The sequence below is a fragment of the Hyla sarda genome, chromosome 4 (assembly GCF_029499605.1).
Source record: "Hyla sarda isolate aHylSar1 chromosome 4, aHylSar1.hap1, whole genome shotgun sequence".
Classification (NCBI taxonomy): Eukaryota; Metazoa; Chordata; class Amphibia; order Anura; family Hylidae; genus Hyla; species Hyla sarda.
This window is the reverse complement of record NC_079192.1, coordinates 411,360,846-411,380,843: the sequence shown is the minus strand read 5'-3', so window position 1 is coordinate 411,380,843 and position 19,998 is coordinate 411,360,846. Positions and strand designations below refer to the sequence as shown.

At 46.3% G+C, this 19,998-nt stretch overlaps 1 protein-coding gene across 1 annotated transcript; it reads left to right on the top strand.

Annotated features, from left to right (window-relative positions):
- Positions 1-322: 322 nt before the first annotated feature.
- LOC130267654 (E3 ubiquitin/ISG15 ligase TRIM25-like) lies at positions 323-2,507 on the top strand. The gene has a single exon (XM_056517711.1). The coding sequence runs from the start codon at positions 640-642 to the stop codon at positions 1,969-1,971; it is 1,332 nt and encodes a 443-aa protein (XP_056373686.1). The 5' UTR covers positions 323-639; the 3' UTR covers positions 1,972-2,507.
- The last annotated feature ends 17,491 nt before the right edge of the window (positions 2,508-19,998 follow it).

Sequence of the window (19,998 nt, the reverse complement as noted above, 5' to 3'; positions counted from 1 at the left end):
AGGTGGGTTATGTTGTGATATGAGGTCGGGATATAAGGACTGGATATGAGGATGAGATATGAGGCTGAGAGCATCAGTTGTTGCAGAAATTTCCATTCCATCCATCCCAAAGGTTGTGTCCTCAGCAGGTGCATGGATTTCTGTAAACCCTGTTTGTATCAATTGGAGAGTCAAACTAAATTACTGCAAATAAATCTGCTACTTATAACTTAACCTTTGATTCTGTTAAAAAATTTTTTTCCATCATCTAGAAAAAGTGCAGTATGCAGTGACTGGTGGAAGCCTGAGGGGGTTGGGGTCATAAAAGACATCTCCAGTTTCCAACAAAAGTTTACGAGTAAAACGTGGGCTAGAGCAGTGGTCTCCAAACTGTGGACCTCCAGATTGGGCAAAACTACAACCGACCTGACGACCAAGAGGGTCACCACTTCTGGCCCTAGATGGTTGAACACTGAACGCTTCTATCCTCGGTATAATAGCTACAGGAATAATCTGCAGACTTGTCAAACAGGTATAACGCTCCTATAAATAGTTGTTTAAGCAGCGAGTGAGGAACAAGGTTCAGATTTTATTTAGACTAGGCGTGACACAAGGAGTGCCTCTTTGGCAGGTACGGTGTTTTCCTTCACATCGGCAGCCATGGCGTCAGCTGTTCAGAGAGACGAGCTGGACTGCTCTATCTGTTTGGACATTTTTAGGGATCCTGTAAACCTAAGATGTGGACACAACTTCTGCCGGGTCTGTATTGATCGTGCGCTGGATACACAGGACCAGTCTGGACTTTATTCCTGTCCTGAATGTAGAGAAGAGTTTCAGGAGCGGCCGACACTGATGAGGAACATCGCTCTGAGAAACATAATGGAGAACTTCTTGTTTACTCAACCAACAAAGATGGAAACCGGGATCTTCTGCACTTACTGTGTGGACTCTCCTGTCCCTGCTGTGAAGTCCTGTCTGCTGTGTGATGCTTCTCTATGTGATAGACATCTGAAGGTTCACAGCAAGTCACCAGAACACGTCTTATCTGAGCCCAGAACTTCTCTGGAGAACAGGAAATGTTCTGTACATAAGGAGCTCTTGGAGTATTACTGCTTTGAAGATGCTTCGCCTATCTGTGCCACCTGCTTCCAATTTGGTGGCCACAGAAGACACCGGGTGGAGATGCTGGATGAGGCCTCTAAGAATAAGAAAGAGATCCTGAAGAACGTTCTGCAGGTACTGACCACACAGAGGGAGGAGACTGACAAGAGAGTCCAGAGTCTTCTGAATCACAAAAGAGAAGCGGAAGGTAAAGCAGCCGATATAACCGAGAGAGTCACTGCCCTGTTTATAGACATGAGGAGACGGCTGGACGACCTGGAGCAGAGGGTCCTGAGCGAGATCTCCAGACAGGAGGAGCAGATGTCACTCTCAGTCTCCGATCTGATCCAGAATCTGGAGACTCAAACAGAGGAGTTGACCGAGAAGATCCGCCATTTGGAGATGACATGTAATGTACAAGATTCATTGGATTTCTTAAAGGAATTGGGCAGCAGAAATCTATGGGAAGGTATAACTGGAGGTGACGTGATGGCGCGGACTGTATCTGATCTGGATGAAGGTTTGATCTCAGACACTTTACACAGAGATTTCGATGATATTGTGTCAGAGGTAAAGAAAATGTTTTACGTTGAAAAGAAATCTGACAATTCAACAAATCCGACCAAGATGGCGGCTGAGGAACAAGGCAATGCCTCAGTCTTTAGCTTTTTGCCAATCCGGAGGCTGTTTAATAGTGACACCGAAAAGTGGAGATTATTCCAGTCCAGGGAACCACAGACAGAAGATTCGGTTCCAGGACCTTCTGTAGCAAGGGAACCATTTGTGGTGTTTGAAAGCCCCTTTTCTTCCTCCAGGTCAGACAACAAAAAATTATTCAGTAATATCCCGGATGTTACTCTGCCAACATTGGGTGGTTGGCTGAAAAAATAATATAATAGATGAACATGGTGCCAAGGGGTCACAAGACAATGACATATGTATACAGTGTACTTGGCAGCTCTTCTGGAATGTCTGGGCGGCTTAGAGGAAAAAAATAGGAAGACATCCTGGTCTCCCGGATCAGTTGTCCTGTTTCTCAGGTGCTGCTATGTACTCGTGCCTCTTCTCGTTCCTGTAGTCCTCTTAACCCTTAGAGGCCACCACAGACAATGGTCTGCTGTCCCCGGCCTTCATTAGGACTATGTGGATGCCCAGGAGTAAAGACTGCAAGATGCAGGAATGGGAAAAAGATGAGTATCTGCAGAACCTGGTCTATATTAGTTTAGTAGGTCTGGGGTCTGTATATGTTGAGGAGGTCTGGGTTTGTACTTGTTGACTACTGAAGATAATAAAAATCATTATTATTTTATATAGAGCACACAGGTTCCACAGTACTGTTCACTTAAATTAGTCCCTGTCCCCATTGGGGCTCACAATCTAAATTCACCTATCGGTGTATGAGGAAACCCACACAAACATGGGGAGAACATACAACCTTGTTCACACATTGTTGTTGGTGGGAGTTGAACCCAGGTCTCCAGCATTACAAGGTAACATTGCTAACTACTGAGCCACCACGCTGCCCTGCTGAATATAGTCATCGCCATGCTGCTCCATCCATTTGGTGACAGAGGATTCCCTTTTTCGTGATTGGTAAGGGTTCTCTGGAGAGGTGAGAAGTTTAAATCTTGCGATAACCCGTTAAAGGAGTACACCGCCCCTATACATCTTATCCCCTATCCAAAGGATGGGGGTTAAGATGTCTGGTCGTGGGGGTCCCACCTGCTGGGGACCACCACGATCTTCCTGCTGCACTTGACGTTCGTTTAGAATGTCCGATGCAGCGCTGGAGGCTCATGAAGTCACGGTCACGCCCCCTCAATGCAAGTCTAAGGGAGGGGGCGTGATGGCCATCATGCCCCCTCCCACAGACTTGAATTGACGGTGCATGGCTGTGACTTCATGAGCCTCCAGCGCTGCATCGGACATTCTAAACGAACGTCAAGTGCAGCAGGAAGATCGTGGTGGGGGTGACCGTGACGTCACAAACCTCTTAGTTTAGAGGTCTGGTGTGGGGTCTTTATTAGTTTAGGGGTCTGGTGTAGGGTCTGTATTAGTTTAGGGGTCTGGTTTAGGGTCTGTATTAGTTTAGGGGTCTGGTTTAGGGTCTTTATTAGTTTAGGGGTCTGGTGTAGGGTATGTATTAGTTTAGGGGTCTGGTGTAGGGTCTGTATTAGTTTAGGGGTCTGGTGTGGGGTCTGTATTAGTTTAGGGGTCTGGTGTGGGGTCTGTATTAGTTTAGGGGTCTGGTGTGGGGTCTGTATTAGTTTAGGGGTCTGGTGTGGGGTTTGTATTAGTTTAGGGGTCTGGTGTAGGGTCTGTTAGTTTAGAGGTCTGGTGTGGGGTCAGTATTAGTTTAGGGGTCTGGTGTTGGGTCTGTATTAGTTTATGGCTCTCGTGTGGGGTCTGTATTAGTTCAGGGTTCTTGTGTGGGGTTTGTATTAGTTTAGGGGTCTGGTGTAGGGTTTGTATTAGTTTAGGGGTCTGGTTTAGGGTCTTTATTAGTTGAGGGGTCTGGTGTGGGGTCTGTATTAGTTTAGGGGTCTGGTGTAGGATCTGTATTAGTTTAGGGGTCTGGTGTAGGGTCTGTATTAGTTTAGGGGTCTGGTGAGGGATCTGTTTTAGTTTAGGGGTCTGGTGTAGGGTCTGTATTAGTTTATGGTTCTCCTGTGGGGTCTGTATTAGTTTAGGGGTCTGGTGTATGGTCTGTATTAGTTTAGGGGTCTGGTGTAGGGTCTGTATTAGTTTAGGGTTGTTGTGTGGGGTTTGTATTAGTTTAGGGGTCTGGTGTAGGGTTTGTATTAGTTTAGGGGTCTGGTTTAGGGTCTTTATTAGTTTAGGGGTCTGGTGTAGGGTCTGTATTAGTTTAGGGGTCTGGTGTAGGGTATGTATTAGTTTAGGGGTCTGGTGTGGGGTCTGTATTAGTTTATGGGTCTGGTGTGGGGTCTGTATTAGTTTAGGGGTCTGGTGTAGGGTATGTATTAGTTTAGGGGTCTGGTGTAGGGTCTGTATTAGTTTAGGGGTCTGGTGTGGGGTCTGTATTAGTTTAGGGGTCTGGTGTGGGGTCTGTATTAGTTTAGGGGTCTGGTGTGGGGTCTGTATTAGTTTAGGGGTCTGGTGTGGGGTTTGTATTAGTTTAGGGGTCTGGTGTAGGGTCTGTTAGTTTAGAGGTCTGGTGTGGGGTCAGTATTAGTTTAGGGGTCTGGTGTTGGGTCTGTATTAGTTTAGGGGTCTGGTGTAGGGTTTGTATTAGTTTAGGGGTCTGGTGTAGGGTCTGTATTAGTTTAGTGGTCTGATGTGGGGTCTGTATTAGTTTAGGGGTCTGGTGTAGAGTCTATATTAGTATCGGGGTCTGGTGTAGGGTCTGTATTAGTTTAGGGGTCTGGTGTAGGGTCTGTATTAGTTTGAGGTTTGGTGTAGGGTCTGTATTAGTTTAGGGGTCTGATGTGGGGTCTGTATTATTTTAGGGGTCTGATGTGGGGTCTGTATTAGTTTAGGGGTCTGGTGTAGGGTCTATATTAGTATAGGGGTCTGGTGTAGGGTCTGTATTAGTTTAGGGGTCTGGTGTAGGGTCTGTATTAGTTTAGGGGTCTGGTGTGGGGTCTGTATTAGTTTAGGGGTCTGGTGTGGGATCTGTATTAGTTTAGGGGTCTGTATTGGTTTAGGGGTCTGGTGTGGGGTCTGTATTAGTTTAGGGGTCTGCTGTGGGGTCTGTATTAGTTTATGGCTCTCGTGTGGAGTCTGTATTAGTATATGGGTCTGGTGTAGGGTCTGTATTAGTTCAGGGGTCTGGTGTGGGGTCTGTATTAGTTTAGAGGTTTGGTGTGGGGTCTGTATTAGTTTAGGGGTCTGGTGTGGGGTCTGTATTAGTTTAGGGGTCTGGTGTGGGGTCTGTATTAGTTTAGGGGTCTGGTGTAGGGTCTGTATTAGTTTAGGGGTCTGGTGTAGGGTCTGTATTAGTTTAGGGGTCTGGTGTAGGGTTTGTATTAGTTTAGGGGTCTGGTGTAGGATCTGTATTAGTTTAGGGGTCTGGTGTAGGATCTGTATTAGTTTAGGGGTCTGATGTTGGGTCTGTATTAGTTTAGGGGTCTGGTGTAGGGTTTGTATTAGTTTAGGGCTCTGGTGTAGGGTTTGTATTAGTTTAGGGCTCTGGTGTAGGGTCTGTATTAGTTTAGGGGTCTGGTGTAGGGTCTGTATTAGTTTAGGGGTCTGGTGTAGGGTCTGTATTAGTTTAGGGGTCTGGTGTAGGGTCTGTATTAGTTTAGGGGTCTGGTGTAGGGTTTGTATTAGTTTAGGGGTCTGGTGTAGGGTCTGTATTAGTTTAGGGGTCTGGTGTAGGGTCTGTATTAGTTTAGGGGTCTGGTTTAGGGTCTGTATTAGTTTAGGGGTCTGGTGTAGGGTCAGTATTAGTTTATGGCTCTCGTGTGGAGTCTGTATTAGTTTAGAGGTCTGGTGTGGGGTCTTTATTAGTTTAGGGGTCTGATGTAGGGTCTGTATTAGTTTAGAGGTCTGGTGTAGGGTCTGTATTAGTTTAGGGGTCTGGTGTAGGGTTTGTATTAGTTTAGGGGTCTGGTGTAGGGTCTGTATTAGTTTAGGGGTCTGGTGTAGGGTCTGTATTAGTTTAGGGGTCTGGTTTAGGGTCTGTATTAGTTTAGGGGTCTGGTGTAGGGTCAGTATTAGTTTATGGCTCTCGTGTGGAGTCTGTATTAGTTTAGGGGTCTGGTGTAGGGTCTGTATTAGTTTAGGGGTCTGGTGTAGGGTCTGTATTAGTTTAGGGGTCTGGTGTAGGGTCAGTATTAGTTTATGGCTCTCGTGTGGAGTCTGTATTAGTTTAGGGGTCTGGTGTAGGGTCTGTATTAGTTTAGGGGTCTGGTGTAGGGTCTGTATTAGTTTAGGGGTCTGGTGTAGGGTATGTATTAGTTTAGGGCTCTGGTGTGGGGTCTGTATTAGTTTAGGGGTCTGGTGTAGGGTCTGTATTAGTTTAGGGGTCTGGTGTAGGGTCTGTATTAGTTTAGAGGTCTGGTGTAGGGTTTGTATTAGTTTAGGGGTCTGGTGTAGGGTCTGTATTAGTTTAGGGGTCTGGTGTAGGGTCTGTATTAGTTTAGGGGTCTGGTGTAGGGTCTGTATTAGTTTAGAGGTCTGGTGTAGGGTCTGTATTAGTTTAGGGCTCTGGTGTGGGGTCTGTATTAGTTTAGGGGTCTGGTGTAGGGTCTGTATTAGTTTAGGGGTCTGGTGTAGGGTCTGTATTAGTTTAGAGGTCTGGTGTAGGCTCTGTATTAGTTTAGGGCTCTGGTGTAGGGTCTGTATTAGTTTAGGGCTCTGGTGTAGGGTTTGTATTAGTTTAGGGGTCTGGTGTAGGGTCTGTATTAGTTTAGGGGTCTGGTGTAGGGTTTGTATTAGTTTAGGGGTCTGGTGTAGGATCTGTATTAGTTTAGGGGTCTGGTGTAGGATCTGTATTAGTTTAGGGGTCTGATGTTGGGTCTGTATTAGTTTAGGGGTCTGGTGTAGGGTTTGTATTAGTTTAGGGCTCTGGTGTAGGGTTTGTATTAGTTTAGGGCTCTGGTGTAGGGTCTGTATTAGTTTAGGGGTCTGGTGTAGGGTCTGTATTAGTTTAGGGGTCTGGTGTAGGGTCTGTATTAGTTTAGGGGTCTGGTGTAGGGTCTGTATTAGTTTAGGGGTCTGGTGTAGGGTTTGTATTAGTTTAGGGGTCTGGTGTAGGGTCTGTATTAGTTTAGGGGTCTGGTGTAGGGTCTGTATTAGTTTAGGGGTCTGGTTTAGGGTCTGTATTAGTTTAGGGGTCTGGTGTAGGGTCAGTATTAGTTTATGGCTCTCGTGTGGAGTCTGTATTAGTTTAGAGGTCTGGTGTGGGGTCTTTATTAGTTTAGGGGTCTGATGTAGGGTCTGTATTAGTTTAGAGGTCTGGTGTAGGGTCTGTATTAGTTTAGGGGTCTGGTGTAGGGTTTGTATTAGTTTAGGGGTCTGGTGTAGGGTCTGTATTAGTTTAGGGGTCTGGTGTAGGGTCTGTATTAGTTTAGGGGTCTGGTTTAGGGTCTGTATTAGTTTAGGGGTCTGGTGTAGGGTCAGTATTAGTTTATGGCTCTCGTGTGGAGTCTGTATTAGTTTAGGGGTCTGGTGTAGGGTCTGTATTAGTTTAGGGGTCTGGTGTAGGGTCTGTATTAGTTTAGGGGTCTGGTGTAGGGTCAGTATTAGTTTATGGCTCTCGTGTGGAGTCTGTATTAGTTTAGGGGTCTGGTGTAGGGTCTGTATTAGTTTAGGGGTCTGGTGTAGGGTATGTATTAGTTTAGGGCTCTGGTGTGGGGTCTGTATTAGTTTAGGGGTCTGGTGTAGGGTCTGTATTAGTTTAGGGGTCTGGTGTAGGGTCTGTATTAGTTTAGAGGTCTGGTGTAGGGTTTGTATTAGTTTAGGGGTCTGGTGTAGGGTCTGTATTAGTTTAGGGGTCTGGTGTAGGGTCTGTATTAGTTTAGAGGTCTGGTGTAGGGTCTGTATTAGTTTAGGGCTCTGGTGTGGGGTCTGTATTAGTTTAGGGGTCTGGTGTAGGGTCTGTATTAGTTTAGAGGTCTGGTGTAGGCTCTGTATTAGTTTAGGGCTCTGGTGTAGGGTCTGTATTAGTTTAGGGGTCTGGTGTAGGGTTTGTATTAGTTTAGGGGTCTGGTGTAGGGTCTGTATTAGTTTAGGGTTGTTGTGTGGGGTTTGTATTAGTTTAGGGGTCTGGTGTAGGGTTTGTATTAGTTTAGGGGTCTGGTTTAAGGTCTTTATTAGTTTAGGGGTCTGGTGTAGGGTCTGTATTAGTTTAGGGGTCTGGTGTAGGGTATGTATTAGTTTAGGGGTCTGGTGTGGGGTCTGTATTAGTTTATGGGTCTGGTGTGGGGTCTGTTTTAGTTTAGGGGTCTGGTGTAGGGTCTGTATTAGTTTAGGGGTCTGGTGTAGGGTCTGTATTAGTTTAGGGGTCTGGTGTAGGGTCTGTATTAGTTTAGGGGTCTGGTGTGGGGTCTGTATTAGTTTAGGGGTCTGGTGTGGGGTCTGTATTAGTTTAGGGGTCTGGTGTGGGGTCTGTATTAGTTTAGGGGTCTGGTGTGGGGTTTGTATTAGTTTAGGGGTCTGGTGTAGGGTCTGTTAGTTTAGAGGTCTGGTGTGGGGTCAGTATTAGTTTAGGGGTCTGGTGTTGGGTCTGTATTAGTTTATGGCTCTCGCGTGGGGTCTGTATTAGTTTAGGGGTCTGGTGTTGGGTCTGTATTAGTTTAGGGGTCTGGTGTAGGGTTTGTATTAGTTTAGGGGTCTGGTGTAGGGTCTGTATTAGTTTAGTGGTCTGATGTGGGGTCTGTATTAGTTTAGGGGTCTGGTGTAGAGTCTATATTAGTATCGGGGTCTGGTGTAGGGTCTGTATTAGTTTAGGGGTCTGGTGTAGGGTCTGTATTAGTTTGAGGTCTGGTGTAGGGTCTGTATTAGTTTAGGGGTCTGATGTGGGGTCTGTATTATTTTAGGGGTCTGATGTGGGTTCTGTATTAGTTTAGGGGTCTGGTGTAGGGTCTATATTAGTATTGGGGTCTGGTGTAGGGTCTGTATTAGTTTAGGGGTCTGGTGTAGGGTCTGTATTAGTTTAGGGGTCTGGTGTGGGGTCTGTATTAGTTTAGGGGTCTGGTGTGGGATCTGTATTAGTTTAGGGGTCTGTATTAGTTTAGGGGTCTGGTGTGGGGTCTGTATTAGTTTAGGGGTCTGCTGTGGGGTCTGTATTAGCTTATGGCTCTCGTGTGGAGTCTGTATTAGTATATGGGTCTGGTGTAGGGTCTGTATTAGTTCAGGGGTCTGGTGTGGGGTCTGTATTAGTTTAGAGGTTTGGTGTAGGGTCTGTATTAGTTTAGGGGTCTGGTGTGGGGTCTGTATTAGTTTAGGGGTCTGGTGTGGGGTCTGTATTAGTTTAGGGGTCTGGTGTAGGGTCTGTATTAGTTTAGGGGTCTGGTGTAGGGTCTGTATTAGTTTAGGGGTCTGGTGTAGGGTTTGTATTAGTTTAGGGGTCTGGTGTAGGATCTGTATTAGTTTAGGGGTCTGGTGTAGGATCTGTATTAGTTTAGGGGTCTGATGTTGGGTCTGTATTAGTTTAGGGGTCTGGTGTAGGGTTTGTATTAGTTTAGGGCTCTGGTGTAGGGTCTGTATTAGTTTAGGGGTCTGGTGTAGGGTTTGTATTAGTTTAGAGGTCTGGTGTAGGGTCTGTATTAGTTTAGGGGTCTGGTGTAGGGTTTGTATTAGTTTAGGGGTCTAGTGTAGAGTCTGTATTAGTTTAGGGGTCTGGTGTAGGGTCTGTATTAGTTTAGGGGTCTGGTTTAGGGTCTGTATTAGTTTAGGGGTCTGGTGTAGAGTCAGTATTAGTTTATGGCTCTCGTGTGGAGTCTGTATTAGTTTAGGGGTCTGGTGTAGGGTCTGTATTAGTTTAGGGGTCTGGTGTAGGGTCTGTATTAGTTTAGGGGTCTGGTGTAGGGTCAGTATTAGTTTATGGCTCTCGTGTGGAGTCTGTATTAGTTTAGGGGTCTGGTGTAGGGTCTGTATTAGTTTAGGGGTCTGGTGTAGGGTCTGTATTAGTTTAGAGGTCTGGTGTAGGGTCTGTATTAGTTTAGAGGTTTGGTGTATTGTCTGTATTAGTTTAGAGGTTTGGTGTAGGGTCTGTATTAGTTTAGGGGTCTGGTGTAGGGTCTGTATTAGTTTAGGGGTCTGGTGTAGGGTCTGTATTAGTTTAGGGGTCTGGTGTAGGGTCTGTATTAGTTTAGAGGTCTGGTGTAGGGTCTGTATTAGTTTAGGGCTCTGGTGTGGGGTCTGTATTAGTTTAGGGGTCTGGTGTAGGGTCTGTATTAGTTTAGGGGTCTGGTGTAGGGTCTGTATTAGTTTAGAGGTCTGGTGTAGGGTTTGTATTAGTTTAGGGGTCTGGTGTAGGGTCTGTATTAGTTTAGGGGTCTGGTGTAGGGTCTGTATTAGTTTAGGGCTCTGGTGTAGGGTCTGTATTAGTTTAGGGCTCTGGTGTGGGGTCTGTATTAGTTTAGGGGTCTGGTGTAGGGTCTGTATTAGTTTAGGGGTCTGGTGTAGGGTCTGTATTAGTTTAGAGGTCTGGTGTAGGCTCTGTATTAGTTTAGGGGTCTGGTGTAGGGTCTGTATTAGTTTAGGGGTCTGGTGTAGGGTCTGTATTAGTTTAGAGGTCTGGTGTAGGGTCTGTATTAGTTTAGGGCTCTGGTGTGGGGTTTGTATTAGTTTAGGGGTCTGGTGTAGGGTCTGTATTAGTTTAGAGGTTTGGTGTATTGTCTGTATTAGTTTAGGGGTCTGGTGTAGGGTATGTATTAGTTTAGGGGTCTGGTGTGGGGTCTGTATTAGTTTAGGGGTCTGGTGTAGGGTCTGTATTAGTTTTGAGGTCTGGTGTAGGGTCTGTATTAGTTTAGGGGTCTGGTGTGGGGTCTGTATTAGTTTAGGGGTCTGGTGTGGGGTCTGTATTAGTTTAGGGGTCTGGTGTGGGGTCTGTATTAGTTTAGGGGTCTGGTGTGGGGTCTGTATTAGTTTAGGGGTCTGGTGTAGGGTCTGTATTAGTTTAGGGGTCTGGTGTGGGGTCTGTATTAGTTTAGAGGTCTGGTGTGGGGTTTGTAGAAGTTTAGGTGTGTTATTAGGTGTTGTTCTGGATTTAGTAGCTTGGAGAAGTGAGGTGCATTGAGGTCTGGAGTCTGTATTTGTACAGGGGGTCTGGATTTATCTGTTTAGGGGGCCTGGGATCTGTATGTGATGTCTGAGATGTGAGCTGAGTGTGTATTAGTACTGATGTCTGGTCTCTTTTCTGGATTTATTAGCTTAGACTCCAGATGTGTGATCTGGGGTCTGTATTGATACCGGGACTGCTGTATATAAATGGTGAAGCATATGTTAAAAATCCCATCACTTCTCCGAATCTCCCCGATGTCACTTCTCATTGTTTGGCCCGTACGCTATAAAGGTGTGAGATGTGCTCAACCCTAAAAACAAACAATGTCTCCTGCTACACAGGATTAAGGGCGGATTGTTCTAAAATTCACAATATTTTCATTGGTTTCTCCTCAGTCATATGAATGAAGGATCCTACAGGGATAGATTAAAGTTGGTGGAGACCCCTGGGCAAAACAAAAGGGAACCCCCTCCCCAGTGTCACATGAAGGCTTACATGAAGGGTATGTGGCTGTTTTAGAAGAAAGCAACTGATGTCTTCCATTCCAAAACAGCGCCACATATTTCCTCAGGTTGTGTGTGGTATTACAGCTCAAGTAAATAGGACTGAGCTGCAATACCGCACTCCACCTGTAGACAACTGTGTCGCTGTTTTAGGACACAGTCATATGGACGCCATTTTTTGCATACAACTTATGGCCCAAAGTCCTGACCTGACCGTTATCAGTTTTGGGTTATCAGACCGGCGGTCAGACTGGGGCTTGTGTCTGTAATACAGAGGTGTGTGATTCTTATCCAAATCTCCCTATAGGGATAAACATGGAGGCAAACACCAGAGTCAACCAGAAGAATAAAACATGTTAGTGGTCACATGATAAAGTCTCCTACTACGCAGGATTAAGGAAGGATTTATAGTAATATTTATAGTAAAACTCCGGCCAAAACTCACACACTGGGCCTTATGGGGGAGATTTATCAAAACCTGTGTTGCCCATAGCAACCAATCAGATCCCTGCTTTCATTTTTGAAAAGGCCTCTGCAAAATGAAAGAAGCGATCTGATTGGTTGCTATGAGCAACTGGGCAACTTTTCCTCTGGGCAGGTTTTGTTAAATCTCCCTCTATATGTATAGAAATTATCCTGGTTACCCATGACAACCAATCAGAGCTCAACTTTCATTTCCTAAACTGTTCAGGAACAATAAAAGCTGAACCCTGATTGGTCGGTGGGGGAAATGGGACTGAGGAGGCGGGGCCTGATGGAGGGATTCTCACTATGGATTTAATTGAATTTTTGTGTCATGCTCCGCCCCCTCATGTCTTTTAACTTGTATTACTAATGTTCTACTGTTTACGCCATTTGCATTGATAACATTTTTCTAAAAATTTACATTTGAATTTTTCTGGATTTATTCTGGAAATACATGACGATTTTCCTCGCTCACTATACACACAGGGCTTTCCGGCGGCAACCCTATGCATGTAGTGAGTTTTAGAGGCGGAGCTGTGTGCCGGCGTGACTGTGACGCGCGGCTCCACCTCCAAAACTCCCTGCAAACATAGGGCTGCCGCCAGAAAGCCCTGTGTGTATAGTGAGCGAGGAATACGCAGCGTGTTTCCTGATGCTGCCGCAAATTTTGCGCAGCATTACATATGCTGTGTATACGCCAGGTGGGAACGCACCCTAAGTTCTCCCTAAAGACAAGTCACCTCCATTTGAGTGCACATGTATAAGTTGGGGGCCAGGAGGAATAGCTGCTGGCCAAATGAGCATTTGGCCGACAGCAATTAATCTATCTTAAAAAGGTACTCCACTGCCACAGCATTCGGAACATTTTGTCCCGAACACTGGGTGCGGGCTGCGCAGGTCGTGATACGGCCATGCCCTCTTGTGATGTCCTACCGCGCCCCCTCAATGCAAGTCTACTGGAGGGGGCGTGACATCACGACCCCCGAAGCCCGCCCCCAGCGTTTGGAACAAAATGTTCTGAACACTGGGGCAGGGGAGTACCCCTTTAAAGGGAATCTGTCACCACTTTCATGCTTTCATGGGAGAACAAACAAGGCTAGTGGGGTGGGGACAAGCCACGGAGGACTACCCTGGGGACTCGTGGCTCAGGCAGCATGAAAGTGATGACCGGTTCCCTTTAAAGCGATGTGGGTCTGGCAGCAGGATGCCTGAATTAGAAAAACAGAGCTGATTTCTTGTAGTCTCGGGCTGCGAAGGTATCCTGCCACCGGACCAGCCTCAGAGTTACGTTTAAAGGGGTATTCGGGCATATTTTTTTATTTGACTATGCTACAGGGGCTGTAAAGTTAGTGTAGTTCATAATATAGTGTCTGTACCTGTGTGTGATGATGGTCTCGCAAATTCTTATGGGATTTTTGCCCCGATGCTTATTTTTGACAGCATACAAAACGAGCATCGTCTCAGGTTTTCCCAGGTTGCAGTGCGGCCCGAGACATTACACCACTGGTGTCAGGTGTTGAAAGGGAGCCTGTCTGTGCTTCAATGGGTGGAGGGACCGTTGGGTGGGAGGGAAATCATTCTGCAAGAATTGTAGTTTTGCAAAAAACTGGAGGCACCCTGGTCAGAAAACCACTGGTCTATCGCATGGAAGGGATCACAGGTGCGTTTCAATGGGTGGGGTGGCTGATGTATGGGAGGGAGAAAAGGGACCTCACACTTACAAACAAGGAATCATGGGATTTGTTATTTGCGGGAATGAAGTTCAACAAGAAATAGCCAGTTCACAAAAAGAAAGCCTCAGTGTTATGGTAATCTCACAACATTTAATCCCGAGACGAGAGCGCAGATCCTTCCTAAGCATGTCCATTATTGTCTGGCAGGTAAGTACTAAAATCACCTCATGGTGGAGAACCCCTTTAAGTGTATTATAGCGATAGTGATTAGGGGGTCACTATAATTTTTTTGCCCAGGGGCCCAGAGTATTCTCAGTGGCCCAAGGGCTGCACTTTTTCCTTGGTCATGTTGGTATAGGGTTTATTCAAGATTTAAAAACATTTGACAAGAGCGCCACACCTGATAATGGGTTGTGTCTGGTATTGCAGCTCAGTAAATAGGGCTGAGCTGCAATACCGCACACTACCTGTTTACAGATGTGGCACTGTTTTAGGATACAGACAGGTATTTCTAATCCTGGATATCGTATTCAGGCTGGTTTCACATGGACAGACTACGGACGCGTTTTGGCATCTGAATTACGGCCCACAGTCCCGACCTGTCCGCTGCCAGTTCAGGTTATCAGATTGGGACTTGTGGGATTCTTATCAAAATCTCCCTATGGGAATAAATATAAAGGGAAAGACAAGGAGTCGACCAGAAGAAAAGAAATGACTGTAAACATAATATAGGGGAAAAAACAATACACAAAAAAATAATATTTCCCTATTGAAACACTACTTATGCTTCTATATGTTACTCACTAGGGCATTTTGTCTCACCTTGGATGCCCGATAAGATCACAATGCACGGTATATTTGCGCAGTCACGATTATACTGCAAAGTATATATTGCCCAGTTAGTATCGCACTACGCGGTTGCCGTGGTTACTTATCAACAGTTAGATACATTCCATCACTAATGGAGGCCATACTGTTTCCGTTGGTTGAAACGCATTGGAAAGCGTAAACATCTGATGACAACTTCCGGCCTCTGACACGCACGTCGGAACAGGCGCGCGTGGGGTGCCGGAAGCTGCATTCGGGCATGGTATTTAGCAGGACATCGGAGGGTGAGTCTGCTGTGGTTTGCATTATGGACCCAGAAGTCATCTAGTTACCAACTACCATCACGGCCCGGGCTCTGATTGTCACCAGCAGATTAGTTGCGAGGATGCAGCGCGCCATTACACACTCCTCCACTTTTTCTGGATTTTTGTTGATTGTTCTAACTTATATACTGAGTATCTGGTGTAATTTGCCTATAGCGGGCACTGTTATATAAGTGTGATGTCCTAGTACGGGATATAGTCCCATACAGTACTTAGGCCCTGTCAGGTTGAGTCCCTCTGTGTCCTAGGGGCTCTCCTGCAGTGTCTCCCCCATAGTAATATATGTTATGTATAGTGTTATGTGTATTATGTATTAAGGACCTGAGTTGTCACATGATAATGTGTTCACATGATGTGTTTGTTACCCAGAGAGCACCAGCTAACCAGGTGACCTGCAGCTTGACCTATGGGCTCCTTGCTCAGCCCCCTTTATAAGGAAGGGAGGAGCTGCAATCTGTCTCTTTTGCTCTTACCATTCACTCCTGCTGAGATACAGTAAAGACCAGACGTCTCAGATCCAGTGTCCAGCACATCTGGAGGCCTCAAGCCTAAATTACAGCCACGTCAGTAAGTCAAGTCATCTCTGTCTACTGTCACTACCTACAGTCAAGTCTATTATAGTCAGCGTGGCGGTCCTAAAGTCTGTCAAAGTCACTACAAGTCCCAGCATGCTGCAAGGTCCTTCTGTGTTACTGGCCACCTCCCTGGGATCCTGGCCTAGATGTGAAGACTATTACCATCTATCTACCTCAGTAATGCTACCGTTAACCCTAACCTGGTCTTGCACCATTATTACCCTGCCTAACCTAGGGATAGCGGTGCTACTGTTCGGATGGTTACCGGGAAAACCACACCCTGGCGTCACCAACATTTAGGGGTTAATAACATCTATACACCTCATCTTCACACCCTGTGGCGCACCACATATGCACACCATCAGGTGTATATACACATATATCTAGCCCTACTCCCTGTGCTGACCTTACAAGGGGCTAGATGTCCTATTACATCAATATTAACTCCATGTTGGCCTAACCTGCATATGTCCAGCAAATCAGTCCTTTCTACTCATTAGGACTCCACGTACATATACTGGTTATAGTCAGCTACTCAGCGGGCGACAAGTCCTGAATGATATTGCATTACATCAAATTTATTGTGATTACTAGCTGAGTACCCGGCGTTGCCCGGTTTTTCCTTCCTAATCCTTGTTGTGGAGGAAAATCAACAGAGGAGGAAGCTTTTGACTTCATATCCCGTCCTCCTATCCCGACCTCCTATCCCGTCCTCCTATCCCATCCTCCTATCCCGACCTCCTATCCCGTCCTCCTATCCCGTCCTCCTATCCCGTCCTCCTATCCCGTCCTCCTATCCCGTCCTCCTATCCCGACCTCCTATCCCGACCTCCTATCCCGACCTCCTATCCCGTCCTCCTATCCCGACCTCCTATCCCGTCCTCCTATCCCGTCCTCCTATCCCGTCCTCCTATCCCGTCCTCCTATCCCGTCCTCCTATCCCGTCCTCCTATCCCGACCTCCTATCCCGACCTCCTATCCCGACCTCCTATCCCGTCCTCCTATCCCGACCTCCTATCCCGTCCTCCTATCCCGACTTCCTATCCCGACCTCCTATCCCGTCCTCCTATCCCATCCTCCTATCCCGACCTCCTATCCCGACCTCCTATCCCGTCCTCCTATCCCGTCCTCCTATCCCGTCCTCCTATCCCGTCCTCCTATCCCGTCCTCCTATCCCGACCTCCTATCCCGACCTCCTATCCCGACCTCCTATCCCGTCCTCCTATCCCGACCTCCTATCCCGTCCTCCTATCCCGTCCTCCTATCCCGTCCTCCTATCCCGTCCTCCTATCCCGTCCTCCTATCCCGTCCTCCTATCCCGACCTCCTATCCCGACCTCCTATCCCGACCTCCTATCCCGTCCTCCTATCCCGACCTCCTATCCCGTCCTCCTATCCCGACTTCCTATCCCGTCCTCCTATCCAGTCCTCCTATCCCGACCTCCTATCCCATCCTCCTATCCCGACCTCCTATCCCGACCTCCTATCCCGTCCTCCTATCCCGACCTCCTATCCCGTCCTCCTATCCTGACCTCCTATCCCGACCTCCTATCCCGTCCTCCTATCCCGTCCTCCTATCCCGACCTCCTATCCCGACCTCCTATCCCGTCCTCCTATCCCGACCTCATATCCCGCCCAAAAAAAGAGACTATATTCTGGTGAATTTGTACTTGGTACCTCTTTAAATTACCTCGGAGTCAATGGATGCTCTTAATTTTTGACAGGTCCATGTCTGTGATATATATTGGTTCCATTGAAGTAATAGCAGCCGAATTGTAACACCACACACAACCTGAGGACAGGTGTGGCGCTGTTCTTGGAACAAATAAGCCAGAGACTTGCCCACTGCTGAAGTAATCGGGGTCCGGACTTGCTGAAAGTCCCATGGAAATCTAGGGGGATTCCAGTAAATCTATAACCTGTAGTCTCAGGAAATGTAAACAGGCATCCGGCCGCCGGACCAGCTTCAGAGTTACGCCTAAAGGGGCACTCCGGTGGAAAACTTTTTTTTTTCTTTAAATCAACTGGTGCCAGAAAGTTAAATAGATTTGTAAATGACTTCTATTAAAAATTCTTAATCCTTCCAATACTTATCAGCTGCTGTATACTACAGAGGAAATTAATTTCTGTCACGACCACAGTGCTCTCTGCTGACACCTCTGTCCATTTTAGGAACTGTCCAGAGCAGCATATGTTTGCTATGGGGATTTGCTCCTGCTCTGGACAGTTCCTGACATGGACAGAGGTGTCAGCAGAGAGCACTGTGGTCGTGACAGAAAAGAAATCCAAAAAGAAAAGAATTTCCTCTGTAGTATACAGCCGCTAATAAGTACTGGAAGGATTAAGATTTTTTAATAGAAGTAATTTACAAATCTGTGTAACTTTCTGGCACCAGTTGATTTAAAAAAAATGGGAGGGGGCGTGTCAGCAGACACGCCCCCTCCCATAGACATGAATGGAGGTGGCGTAGTGTGACATCACGAGGGGGGCGTGGCCGTAACATCACGATCAGAATGCTGGAGCTGCGGAGTACCCCTTTAAGTGTATTATTGTAATAGCAATAGTGATTAGGGGGTCAATATAATTTTTTTCCCAGGGGCCCGGACTATTCTTAGTGTCCCTGCGGCAGCCCATTAGGGTTTGTCCAAGATTAAAAAAGATTTGACAACAACGCCCCACCCGATTACGGGTTGTGTCTGGTATTGCAGCTGTAGTAAATAGGGCTGAACTGCAATACCGCACACTACCTGTAGACAGATGTGGCGCTAATCTCCTCATAGAAATAAATAAAGTCAACCAGAAGAATTTTTTTTTTTACTGTAAACATAAAGGAAAAAATACGATTTAAAAACCAATTATTAATAAACAATTACAAATGAAAGTGCAACATTTCTGTCATATTAGGTAAGAAGAGAATATAAAACACAAGTTCCTCCAGAGTCTACAAATTCCAATAAACACACAAAAAAAAAAAAAAAGAACATTGTCCTATCGAAACACTTGAAAGGGTTTGTCCACAGTCTGGGGGGTGTCAGTGGTCACATGATAAAGTCACGTGACTCCATCTATTAAAGGGGTACTCCAGTGGAAAACTTTTTATTTTTTTTTTAAATCAACTGGTGCCAGGAAGTTAAACAGATTTGTAAATTACTGCTATTAAAAAATCTTAATCCTTTCAGTACTTATTAGCTGCTGATTACTGCAGAGGAAATTCTTTTCTTTTTGGAACACAGAGCTCTCTGCTGACATCATGACCGCAGTTCTCTCTGCTGACATCTCTGTCCATTTTAGGAACTGTCCAGAGCAGCATATGTTTGCTATGGGGATTTTCTCCTACTCTGGACAGTTCTTAAAATGGACAGAGATGTCAGCAGAGAGCTCTGTGTTCCGAAAAGAATTTCCTCTGTAGTATTCAGCAGCTAATAAGTACTGGAAGGGTAAAGATTTTTTTAATAGAAGTAATTTACAAATCTGTTTAACTTTATGGCACCAGTTGATTTAAAAAAAAAAATAATTCCACTGGAGTACCCCTTTAAAGGGAAAAAAAAACAACTGATCCCATTACAAAGGTGGGACCCCGCAATCTCCGGCATGGCACCCCAGTTATCCGTGCAAGGAACAAGCTCAGCTCCATGCTGGATGACGGGGGACTATAGCCGCTACACCCCCTCCGTTCATGTCTATGGGAGGAGGCGTGACGGCTACCTACTAGCCATAACACCCCCGCCCATTGACATGAATAGAGTGGGTGTGGCGTGACGAAAGCGGAAGCCCCGGACACTGCCGCTGCAATCCCTGAGATCGCAGGGGTCCACAGCGGCGGGATCCTGGGGATCAGACATCTAAGTTTTTCGGTGGAGTACACCTTTAAGGGTGTTTCAGGCTATTTTGTAGGTGTTACTGGGAAGGCCCGCCTTCTTGCTAAGGGGGAAGAAAGCTGGATGGCCCCGCCCATGAGGAACAACCACACAACATCTTATTCTTTGGCACAACTCCATAAGCCCCACCACCTGGGTTCATTGAGAAGGACAGACAGGAGCTCGGCTATGTATACAGTATTCAGGCACTACATAATGAACCTATTATAAAACACTCATTTTCCAAAGGTTAATACCAAAATGTTGTCTATAAAGTGCAATCCAGCGTCATATTCAGTGTCATATATACCCATACGGTAAGAGGAGGTAGACAACTCGCTGTCTTCATTGTTCCGGCACCTTCCGTCTGTGTAGTATGAAGATGTCGTCTCTATGACAGCTCAGAATGTCATGTGACTACTTCAGGCTATGGTCTATGTATGAAGAAGGTGGGCACTCAGACAGTCGGGTGGACCGTGCCAACTTCTACTCCAGTGCAGTTCCGGCCTAGGCCATCAGGAAAGAAAGGTCCTCGAGGGCGTGGCCCCCGGTTTTAGACGTTGATATCACATTGTTGAGTCTTATGTACCAACTTATGAGACAAGACTGGAGAGATAACCCACTGATGGCCAACACCAGAGCCAAGAAACCGAGAGTCACATGGGAAAGGTCAAACTGGTCCCAGGTAAGGAAGAGGTGAGTGCCTGTCCCTAAGACAAGTCCCACCAGGCTGAAGACATTTAGGCCCAGTTGAAATTTCCACAAGATGTCCTCCTTGAGCCACTGAGCTAAGGGCAAACATGCGAGGCCCATGGCTACGAAGACCAGTGAAGAGTACGTCAAGATGAGGGAAACGGTGAGTCCATGGGGGAAGGATATTCCTGCCAAGTGCAGGTCCTCGAATTGGGTGACACAGTGACAGTCATCGCCCGTAGTCGTGTTTCGTGTGCAGTAGTTGTAGAAACCGATTTTCTTGCAGCCATTGACATAAATGTTTCCACCTT